At 40.2% G+C, this 12,296-nt stretch overlaps 1 protein-coding gene across 3 annotated transcripts in view; it reads left to right on the forward strand.

Moving 5' to 3' along the window:
• The window catches only part of PAMR1 (peptidase domain containing associated with muscle regeneration 1), a 36,288-nt gene that overhangs the window by 20,867 nt on the left and 3,125 nt on the right, over positions 1–12,296 (forward strand). Inside the window, exons 7-10 of one of the 3 annotated variants that reach the window (XM_071745026.1) lie at positions 5,753–5,953; positions 8,573–8,785; positions 10,639–10,705; positions 11,923–12,155. In XM_071745026.1, coding sequence (XP_071601127.1) covers positions 5,753–5,953; positions 8,573–8,785; positions 10,639–10,705; positions 11,923–12,155 — 714 coding nt within the window. The remainder of the gene's footprint in view (positions 1–5,752; positions 5,954–8,572; positions 8,786–10,638; positions 10,706–11,922; positions 12,156–12,296) is intronic. The other 2 variants (XM_071745024.1, XM_071745025.1) reach the window with 2 other exon arrangements.

Here is a 12,296-nt window from a genome sequence, read left to right on the forward strand (position 1 = left end):
GGGATGCCCCAGCTAAATCCTCACCCACTGATCCCAGAGTCCAGGTGACAGGTATGACCAGGCAGAGAAATGCTGCCATTCAATCAAATCCATCACCAAATTTACATGCTTGCTTGAAAGCCCTGCTCACTGTCTGTGGGAAGGAAGCAGTTCTGAGCACTCCGAGCCATGGCCTCCAGAAATCCCTCCCCTCATTCCTTCCTTGAGGACACAGCCATTACAAAATCATTCTGACAGCCCATGTCCCTATACTTTTGGCTAAAGTTAGTCTCTGTAGGCTTATGTGTTAGGCACGAACTGTCTCTCAGCTGCTATGCCAAGCTGCAGAGGGCTGGTGTCTCAGGAGAGCCATATGAGGCTTCCCCCACATCAGTTCTTTTCTGCCAACCAATGCTGTGAGAACCTGGAGCAGCCTCACCTTGTGGGTGCCTGATGGGGAGAGTAGGAATAAATAGTACCAGAAATTTACATGGACTGCCAAAGCTCTGGGGCCAAGATCAGGAAGTAACAACATGACAACAAATTCTGTAAGTCTGAATCCATAAAGCTCTCTACTCACAGTGCTTTGCAAAGGGCATCACAGTCCCCAGCAGCAGCAGCTGAGCTGTTTGCAGCTGGTTCTGGTTCCTGTGCTTTGCATTCAGGCACTCTGAACGATCTGCTGCCATATGGCTCCATCACTTCTGTACAAAACACTGCTTGCTGCTGAGAATAATGGGTGAGCTACTTAATGATATAATTATTTAATGCTGATTTCTGCACAGAGCTGGGTGAGTTTAAATGCAGACATAGTAAGAATATCAGGGGATGAAAGGACTGTTGGTAGCTTTGCCACTCATTCACTGACTTCAGGTAAATCACTTGATATCTCCATGCCCTCAAAACAACATTAAAACCAAGAAATAGAATTTGATCAAATCAGAGGCTTGCAAGCCAAAAGTCAAATCTGATGTGATTTACCACTGTTTGCTTTATCAGGCTTGGCCATGGGCAGCAACTGCAGGTATCAGTGAGCTGCATGACATGCATGGAGGTAGACCTGTCTAGGAGTCTTCTGTTAAAATGGTTTCACAGCAGTAGATTTTCAGATTGGAATTTTAAAATTATTATTTTAAAATTATTATTATTATTTTCTTAATCAGAGAGGAAAAAAGAAATTGCTTCCACATATTCTGCATGCTATGCTCCCCCCAGGAGCAGTATCTTGGACCTGTGGTTTCTGGGACTTCCAGATTTTCTGGCTCCAGAGCACTCCAGGAAACTCCAAAGCTCAGGATCCAAAATTCTGGTGCTGAGGTTCTCTGCTCTATCAGGCTTTCTCTGACAGTCATTAGACTGGTTTGTGCAGGATGGTGGCACCCAGGGTCCCAAAGCAGGCCCTTAGGACTCTCCCTCAGTGCAGAAGCCAAACCAGGATTCCTAACAGGCTCCTGATTGTCACCAAGTGTAGTTTCTGGAGGCATTTTCAGTGTTTGGCCTCCACTGAGCATGCCTGCACACCTTATACTTACCAGTATCACAAGTAAATAAAAATTATTTTCACCTGTAAGCAAATTAAAAATAAAACTTTATTCAGTTACAAGCTCTTGCCCCTGTATTTCAGGGGGGACAAAAATGGAAATGTAAACCTTTTATTAGTACCAGCAATGAGAAATGAGATTTATTTTAGGCATGCAATATATTATTGAAAGGTCATGAAGAACTTAGAGATAATGTATGCTATGTGTGAGAGGCTATATATTATTTAATGAGGATGTGGGTGAGAGGAAGACAGCAGAAGAAAATGGTTTTCATTTAATGAGGGACCCTGGGACAAAGCAAATGATAATTCCACCAGACAGGATTTGAAGGACATGAAGAAAGAAAAGAGTAGCTCAAGAGATCATCTAATTTATCTCACTGGCATGAGCATGAAATTTGTTTGAAATGGCAGATAATTAACATCTGAGGAATGTCTCTTACATATAATTTAAAAAGGAGATGGATTTGCACTGTTCCTATTAATAATGGAACATTTTATTTAATAATTCTGAAACTTCCTGTTCCTCTAGTCTCATTTTTCTCAGATTGCAGAAAGTTGTCTGTGAAATGTGGAGGCACTTTAATGTTTCAGATGGAACAGAAATATTGTTTTGTTTTTTCCAAGGCACCAAATTAAGAGGGAAGAGGAGTAATAAGGTTTATCAGGAATCTGTGAGTTTGCTATATAGACACTTGAGGCAGCTCTGGGTTTTATTTATTGTTTTTCCTTCTGTTTGTGGAGAGAAAGGTGCAGGGACTGCAGCCTGAAATCCTGACACTCAGTTCCATTTTGTCAGGGTTGTCTCAAACCTTACACTTTGGAGTGAGTATTGCTGAGTGAGTATTGAGAGTGCATTTGATAGATAATTCTGTCTGAAGAGCTCTGTCTTTTGTTCCTGTCTGCAAAGTGCACTGTGAGAAGAGGGAAGATATTAATCTTGTGAGAAGCTGGGCAGTGTCTGCAGTTCAGAGGGTTGTGCAGTAACACTAGGGAAAAGTTGAAAAGGCCTTGAAGTAGGGTAAGAGCTATGGATGCCAGTTCTTTCTTTGACCACTGCTGTGTCAGTGAGAAAGTCCCCCCATGGGTTGTCAGGACAGATTCTCCTACTCCTCCCTCTCTCAGTTTGCTATGGACAGGTAATGTTACAGCTGAACACCACCAATGGCACACAGTTAAGGCATCCTACAGGTAGAAAGCTAGAGCTGCAGGACAGTAGGAATCATTTATTGGAGCAGAGCAGTCTAATTAATGGCCCAGAAATGGTCCAAGCCCACGGGGTGCTCCTGGCCAGCCCTGATTCCCAAGGAAGAGCTCCCAGCCCTGTCTCTGCTGTAGCTGCCAGGCTGGGCTGGGCACAGGGATGGATACAAGGTGGGATGGGGGAGTTAGGGCTGGGAGGGGGATCCAGCTTTCACATCTCTGAAAGCTGGACCTTGCAGAGAAGCTGGACTGGTATTCAGAAATACTCACTAGAGGTCAAGACTAGGACCAGCCTGCCCAGGCAAGGGAACCTGAACTCATACCAAACATCTTAGAGAGCTTAGAAACTGAAGAAAATTGGCTGGATTTTATGGCTACTCTGGGTATCATGGTAAGGGCAGACCTAGGTCTGAGTGACATTTGCAAAATGTTCTTTTGCTTTCTTTTTGACTTCTGACAAACATCTATTGGAGACTTGGATTTAGTCTTACATTAGGAGAGGATGTTGAAAGACTTCTATAAGATATCTCAAGCAAAAGAGGTTGTCCTAAAATCCAATGGAATATACAGCACATTCTGAAAGATATTAGATAAGAAGCAGTCAGATTCACATTCTTGATGGGAAGCTATCCACAAAAAGATGAGAAAACCTGATGAAGCACATGGGCTGTTCTCTTCACAATAACTATTCCAAGTGCTATTGCTTGAAGTGATCACAAGTAAAGAAGGTACAGAAGAGCTACATGAAACATTTGGGTGAAAGGGATAAAACACAAGTCAAATTGAAGGAAGCAGTATTGGCAGGTACTAGAGTAACTGTGACTTTCAGGATAAATAATACAGCTGAAAACAGAGCTCAGCTGTAGTACTGAAATGCAGAGAGCATATCAAGATTCAAAATCACATTTAATTTACAGGGAGAAAAAAATTAACTTAGAAAATGATCCAAAGGAAAAATAGAGTGTGTGGCTGTGCCTCCAGTGGCAGAGTTAAAAAAAAGGGCAGACAGTGAGGGGAGATCCCTATTAGAAGAGAGCAGGCAACCAGTAGATAAAGGCAGTTGTAACAAAAGGGACACATCTATCAATAATACTTGGCTGGTTTCCCATCAAAGAAACCCCATGGTGACTCTGTGACACATCTGGGTATGAACTAATCCTTGTAGCATCCCTGTGAGGAAAGGAGTGCTGTCATTTTTTAGATACAGCTGATGAAGCAACTTACCCATGGCCACAGTTTTATAGCTGATTAGAGCTCATGACCTTCTGCCTTCATATCCTCAACTCTTGGCCATAGTTCCAGTACTAAATGAAACTGTTCACAGAACTCTGAATTCACATCAAATACAGATGTTCCAGCTGGGGCACACTTGCACAGAGAGTCCAAATAAAGTCTGGCAATCACAGCAAATCAACAGGACTTGAAACTAAATGTCTTAATCACTCAGCAGTCTGAACAAGGACAAATATTATAGTTTGTGTTAAAAAAAGTAAATGTGGGTTGGTGACATTTTTTCTAGGATGGGCCTAGAACATAAAAGCAGCAAAACATTTTTTTCTGCAGAGCTGAACTGATCCACAAGAGAAACAGAAAACCTGTTTTTATGATAAAAAAGAGTGGTGCACAGATGCTTCTAATCATCTTCTTTTCTCATTTGACAACATGAGTGTGACTTTACATAGAAAGAGAGAAATACAGATGAAGCAAAATGAATCGTGGTTCAGAGAAAGTTGTGGAGGGACTGACTGGGTATACAAAGATCATGAGTAGGAAGACAAATTCTCTGACAATTTAACTATCTAGAAAATCTATGCTCTCATGATGTCCCTTTCCTTTATATATGTGCTTGAGTATAGAATATGCACCTATAAATGCATGTGTATGTATGTGTGTCTATATTTCACATGAACTATGTCAAGGTCTAGGAATTATTTTTGTTGAAATTTTATCATTATTCTTTTACTAAAGATGACACAGATGCAGAACACTTGCAGTCAAGAGTCAGTCCCTGACTGGATGTGTTTTGATTTGGAGCAGCAAGCCTGGACCCTTCTCTAATGCTTAAATGTTACAGTTTTTCTTTCTAAGACTTGTGCTTTTTAGTGCACAAATGATTCTGCTGGCTTCTTTGATGTTTATAGTAATCTGTAAAATGAGAGGAATTTCTTGATCTTGTGAATGCTGCTGCTTCAGGACTGTTACTCAAGAATCTCATCCTTATGCAAATAATCAGCTGGTTCACAATCCATATAAGCAGATGCATCCACATGTGTTCTGTGAAATGATTCAGAGGCTGAGCCCTTGGAAAAGTTTTCCCTCTGGAAGCAGAAGGATAAAAATTTGTCTGTACATTTGTAGGCAACTAGCTATGAGGCAAACCAGAAAAAGTCAAAGTCTAAAAGCATAATGTAGAGTGGTTCTCCTTGGCAGTCCTCCATTTATCTTCACCAGAGTACCACAGCTCCCACATTAAAAAAAAAAAAACAACCATATGCATATCTGAATCTCATACTGAATCCTTTCCTAGGCAGTTGTCCACAACGAATGACCAGCCAAAGCCAGACACACAAAGTTCTTCATTAACTGTCTTCATGATAATGTTTGATCTGCACAAATAATGATGCTTTAATATTTTAGTGAGGTTATCTGAAAAAGTAAATAAAAATGGAAAGAACACTCGGAAAGAATTTCAGTATAAGGCTTTTTGAGATCTAAAATTCTTCTTGATCAAGCATGCAAAATCACTGTTAAGACAGAAAGTGGGTCAAGTACTAATATTTTGAAGAAATGAGCCCTAATGATATTTAGGCACATGATCACATTTCTGAGTAATTCCATAGAACAAAATGTATCTAGATATGTTTTGAAAAGTGGCATATATGTGTGTGTAGAACTGACATCTAAACAACTTTCAAAACATTGACATTCACCTCTCTTGTAACTTTGACTCCTGTGCCCATTTAAATTGTTTTTTTTTTCAGTGTTCTAAATAAAGAATTACCCTAACACAGTCCTGTTTTTGTAATAAAGTGGATTTTTTTGAAATATCTGAACTGTCAGTGGTGATGTGTAGGACTCCAGGTGCTCCTGCTCATGGTATTGTGGAAGGAGATGACTTTAAATACGGGGCCCAGGTTTCCTTCAAGTGCAACGCAGGTTACAGCTTAAAAGGCAGCCCTGTTGCCTACTGCCAGCTTGATGGGACTTGGTCAGCACAGCACCCTGGATGTGGTAAGGTCACTTTAAGTTTTTTGATTTGATTCTTATCAAATGTTTTGTCCAGTGTATTCACATGGAACTAGAACAGCTAAATCTGACTTGAAATTTAGTAGGTCCATGGCTTCTCTTGTTGTTTTCCTCTTTTTAAGAAATTGTAGGGATTCTTATTTTACAGTGCTGGAGCCCAGGCCTGCAAGGCTTGCTTATGCAGAGGTCTAACTGAAACATCCAATGGCTGGAAAATAATTTACTCCAAGACTTTAGGCATACATCTTTCTTATAGAGACTGAAAATGTCTAGGACCAAAACCGAGTGAAGGACAATGTGCAACAATGAGCAGCTAGTTCCATGACTGTGTACCTCTTAAACCTTGGTGTATTATGCTGGAATGATTAGGGGCTTACTGCAGGAAGACTAGGCTCTTATTTCAACAGATCCAACCCAGAGAAAAAGAAACTACCATGAATTCTGGCTATGTAAGTTTGCATGTGTGCCATTCACACTGATTTGGCTGTGAAATTCCAAGCCCCTTCTTCTCATCCAAAGAGACTTAGTTTTTCTTTAGCGTTTGGTATTGCACAATTTTATTTCCATGTTCCAGAGTCATTTTCAATTGGAAACATTCTTTTACAAGTGTGTTGTGGCAAACAATGTAAATATGGAGGGTTGTGAAACAGCCGTATAGAAATTCATCTGAAAGAGCAAACAATAGGCATTCTTCTATCTAGAGAGAATGTCTCCAGTTGTAAATGCAAGATCAGGGTTGTGTTTAGGTCCCTGCTGCATGAAGTCTGTGGGTAAACTTCTGTTACAAGATCTGTCTCTAGAATTGGGTGTTACTGAAGTGCTAGGTGGTATAATCTTGGTCTGTCCTTCCCAGATGTTTTTTCTTTGCTTCTGCCCATCAAAAAAGTCATAACCATGAGCTTAGGGAAGAATGGAATTACTGTTCAAGTTACTGGTAGGCATGGGGTGAAATAAGAGAAGACCTTTACTGGCTGACTTGGTCATTTGGAAACATGCCCTCTGCTCATCAGATGATGCCTCTAAGTTACATATCAATGCAGAAAGCAAATTGAACATGAAGTATGATACTGTGGGAAAGTCCCTGTAGTCTTTAGCTGTTATCAAGCCACCAGTCACTAATGGTTCACAAGTGAGAGAGCCTGGGAGGCACAGAGTAGAAAAACTGAGAAAATTGAAAGGAAAGAGGACTCAGCTTCTCCGTTTCTTCCAGCTGAGAGGGAGTTCAGATGTCCTCTTTGTTTACTGAATGTGACTCTTACAGAAAAGTAACTTAAGTTCGTATATATGTTTCAGCAGATACTAAAATCCAATGCTGTTACAGAAAGCACTGAAATTTATGCTTAGTTAGCATTATATACTCAATGTGAGGAGCAGATGCTCTTCATTGAACTCGTACTGCTCTGGCTGTGTGCTTACATGGATGGTGCTGAGCTGGGCTCTGCTGGGTGGCATCAGGGTATGGGAAAGGATAGGGCCATGCCTCTGCACTGGTTCTGTGCCCATTTCACAGGGATCACAGGGTTAAATGAAGGTTTAACAGCATTTAAAACTTGCTTTGTTTTGTGCACTTGCTTTGTTACATGTTGGTGCTGTTGTGAAGTGAGGCTCAGCAGGCAGCTGAGTCTGAAGCAAGGACATGAAGGTTATTTCTGGTCACTAGGACCAGAAATCTTCTCAGCCCTCCATGAGAAGGGCAGCACCAACTCTAGATGTCTAAACCAGATGTTCACTGTATAGCATGCAATGAGGCATCAGAGGAATTCAACAGAATTGCATCTTACTGTCAGCCTGACAGGAAAACAGATGAAATCCAAACGGAAAAAAGCATCTTTTCAGCTGCTAAACAGAAAGAGCAGAGGAGTGAGAAATATAGAAATAATGCTTTTATTAGCATCACAATAAGGAATACTGTCATTCAGATTCAGGGCAACATTTTAAGTTTATTCAGAAAAAAAACAAAACACTACAGCAAATAAATAGAAGGAGAAAGAATTGGGAAGGAGGAAGTACAAGAAGTTTTATAGTCAGAACCTAGCATGAGTAAGTTTGCTATATTAAATTTTTAGTGTCAGTAAATAGAGGAATCAGTGTTCTCTTTCAATTCCTGTATTTCCCTGGATTATTGACATCTCCGTCTCAGTGCTAAGAAACCAAAATACAAACAAACATAAAAGTAAAATTAGTGCAGTTTACTTATCCAAGTCTAGTGAAGTGTTGAAATACAAAAAAGAACACCAAGAACTTTTTACCTGCAAATTGTTTAAAGTGCATCCTTTTTTGCTTTTGAAGTAGCTGTGTTAATGTTAATGGGCCATGATGGAAAGTATGGTTCCTTTTCAGATATATTTTAAGGTCTTTTAAATCCTGTGCTTTCAGTGAAGTCTAAAATGTGTATTATGAACAGATATCTGTATATTATAATTTCTTCATTAATATTTGATCTGTTTGAAGACAGAGGTCCCAAATGGATCTTGAAAAGGCATCTTCAATAAGGTGTAGATTGTGTTTTAACATCTGAATGAAATGCCAGTCAATCTGATGGGTGAAAATAATTATAAGTAAGTAACTGATAAAATGGTTGCTATTTTTTTCCCCTATCATTAGTTCTAGATGAAAAAAACTGCTCAGATCCTGGTGGCCCACTAAATGGCTACAGAAGAGTAGTAGAAGACACTGGGCTCTTGAATGGACACTATGCAAAAATTGGCACAGTCATTGCTTTCTTTTGTAACAACTCGTATGTTCTTAGTGGGAATGAACAGAGGACCTGCCAAGACAATGGAGAATGGTCAGGGAATCAGCCAATCTGCATAAAAGGTAGTTTACAATCTTTTCTTTTTACCACAGCTATTATGGTTTTACTGGAGTTTGTTTTATGTAATTTACACTCATAAACAATCCTTTTTGCTAAGAACAAGCCACCTGTCTGACCCCTGATGCTGAGACTGGTGACTTGCCAGCTCTGCTGGTTGCTAAACTCAGCCAGAGAAGATGTTTCTATCTTTAAACATGGAAAGAAATGTTCCCAAAGATCCTTATTGCCCTCATTCTAGGATCAAACCTGCGTAGATCAGGAGGGAACTGAAATAGACTGAAATAATTGTCTCATCAGAGTTGCTGTGTCTCCTCTCACAACCCTTTGAAGCCAGGGGTACCACTCCTGAGTGCAAAGGCCAAGCCTGCAGATTGCAGCCGTGAAGGTTTGGTTCAGAAAGCCAGTTGAGGACATGCTTAAGCTATCTGTATTCAGCAGAACACTGAAACACATCTTTAAATACGTTCCTAGAAAGGGAATTATGCCGTAGACCTGGAACTGCTCCAAGAGTGTCTGAAACCCTGAATGGATCAATAAATTTTGGCTTGGGAACTGCCAAATCAATTTTCCCAAAGCAACTGTTTGGAACATGTTTTAATGGGTTTGTTTTTCTTTTTTTTAACTGAAGAAATGATAATATAAGGAAACATTGAATCCTAGAATTTTCAGGGTTGGAAGGGACCTCTAAGCTCACCCAGTTCCACCCCCCCTGCCATGGGCAGGGACCCCTCCCATCAGCTCAGGTTGCTCAGGGCCCCATCCAGCCTGGCCTTAAAAACTTCCAGGGATGGATGGGGCTTCCACCACCTCTCTGGGCAGCCTGTGCCAGAGTCTCACCACCCTCATGGTGAAGAACTTCTTCCTAACTTCCAATCTAAATCTCTCCTCCTCTAGTTTGAATCCATTCCCCCCAGACAGAAACATCTGTCCCCCAAGGAATTTGATTTACTCTGTTATTTTATATGGAAATTCTCTCCCTGAAGCATATAATCCTCTGTGGAAAGCATCTTTATTGATGATAATAATTTCTGGAAAGCATCTTTATTGATGGCAACTTTGACAGTGACATAAAGGTTAAAATATACAGTAGTCACGAAGAGCTACATATTGTTGAATCCCACAGAACACAAGTAGTCAGGCACACAGATAAAATCCATCCTGCAAGCTTCCTTTGCTTCCACTGTGAGCAGCAGGAAGGAGATCTTCAAGGACTTATTTGAACTGATAAACCTTAATATTTTATCCTGCTCTTAAATAAACCAAATATGCAAAATTAAAAATCCTGATTCTCCCTCCTGTAATTGAGTGCAGATTTGGGTGTTCTCTGAGGTTTTCTGTTGAATCAGTTTCCAGCCCCTTCCAGTGGGTGCACAAACAGACTTTTAGAAGTCTGTAACATCCTTCAGCCTTTCACTGAATGCTGAGTTACTGGTATTAGCTGTCTGTGGCTACACAGATGGATTTTAAGCAATTTTTATATAATTCTGTTCTTGCAAAAGTTCGCTGAGATTCCAAGCCATCAGCAGTAGCTGTGTAAATCTGGCATTCAGAAACACTGAATCTCCAGATCTTCAAATCACACAGCTCTTCTGTGGCTGAAACTGCCAGTGCAGAAGATGCTCAGCTGCTTCCACTCTTGTAAATGGAGTAGATCTGGCTGTCTATGGGAGAGTATTTATCCAAGGCTTTAGGTTTTAGTACCTATCTTTATTTTAATGCCCATAACTTACTGCTTCTTTTCTTAATCCAGTGCACTATAGCTAGTGAAAGGGAAGAGACGAAATGTGTATGAACACTTGGTAACACTTGGGCTGTGAATGTGGAAAAGTTCTGTGCAACATTATATTTTTTCTAGCCTGCAGAGAGCCAAAGATCTCTGACCTGGTGAGACAGAAAGTGCTTCCAATGCAGGTTCAGTCAAGGTGAGAAGTTTAAAGAAAAACTGTAATTGCTTTTCTCCTCCTCTCCTTTCCAGCCCGTGTGCTCAGCCATCCCACAGCTCCTCTGATAACCAGGAATGAGGGGAGGGCTGGGTAACCACAGGTTTGCAAGCTGCTGGAGGCAGCCAGGAAGAAATGCACAGTTAGAGATGTGCAGACTGCTGAATGATGCTGGATATGGCTTGCAAACTTCTGACAGGCTATGAGAACAGTCTGAGAAGAGTTCCTTGGGGCTAATGATGTAATAATGTGAATATAAATATTAAATTTAATGTGTGCTGTGCTAGAGAAGAAATGAGTGGAAGAGGAAAGGGTATAGCACTGTCTTTTATTTTCCTTGAGTGCTGTTATTTATCCTTTCACAGATTCTATATGATGGATGCAGTCTGTGTCTCTGTCTGTGACCAAAAATGGAATTACCATGTGGAAAAGGTCCTTATAGCTTTTCTGCATGCAGGCAGTACAAGAAATCTCAAAGAAAATTAATTTACTGCAGAATATTTTCAATATTTTTTCACTAGATATGTGCTTTTAAACGTTAGCACAAGGACATATCCTAAATGACAAAAGTTAAAGCGTGATAGTAGTCAAGCTTATGGTCTATATCTAGGCTGGTGTATATGTTTATTTTATTAATTATCTACCACATTTCAGCTGATCAGTACAGTTTCTAAACGGCAGCCCAGTAATTATTGCAATTTTGAAATCCCTGCGGTGAGGCATTTATCTCTGTTAATTGCTAAATCAAATTTATCAAGATAATTTAATCTGAGTAGATTCCTAATACTGCCTATTAAAGCATTCACCAGCGAGAATAAATGATAAAACCAATTTTCAGTGAAATTTCTTTATTTAAAACCATGGTATCTTGCTCCTAGTGTCAATATTATGAACTGTTCCACATACAGAGGCAACCGACTGCAATCTAGAAACTGTAGAGTGAAAAAAAAGGAGACAGAAATAGAAAATTTATAAACATATGTGTAAATATATATGTATAGATATAAATAGAAATAAAATAGGTGGGATGTAGATGGGAGTATTGCTTAACTACGTTGGAATTATATTTTTGTCTTATTATTACACTAGCAAACTTCATATGCTTTTAAGTGATACTTAACACGACTGGTGATAAAGCTACCGTAATGATCATTTTTTTATTACTACTATTATCTTATGTTCTTTTTGCCTTGAAACAGGGAAACACCTTTGCATCAACTTTACTCATCTGCATTCAGCAAGCAAAAGCTTGAAATCTATCCAACCAAGAAGCCAGCACTCCCATTTGGAGACCTCCCTGCAGGGTACCAGCATCTGCACACTCAGCTTCAGTACGAGTGCATCTCTCCTTTCTACCGCCGCCTGGGGAGCAGCAGGAGGACTTGTCTAAAGACAGGAAAATGGAGTGGGAGAGCCCCTGTGTGTATCCCAAGTGAGTCTCCAAGTGGAAAAAAATGCACACATCTCTGGGTGAATAGCAGCACGTGGTGTACACTAATCTTAGATAAGTGAGGAGTTACAAAATCACAGAACCATCAGAGTTGGAAGGGACTTTTAGAGATCACCCAGTCCA

This window comes from Heliangelus exortis, chromosome 5 (assembly GCF_036169615.1).
Source record: "Heliangelus exortis chromosome 5, bHelExo1.hap1, whole genome shotgun sequence".
Taxonomy (NCBI): Eukaryota; Metazoa; Chordata; class Aves; order Apodiformes; family Trochilidae; genus Heliangelus; species Heliangelus exortis.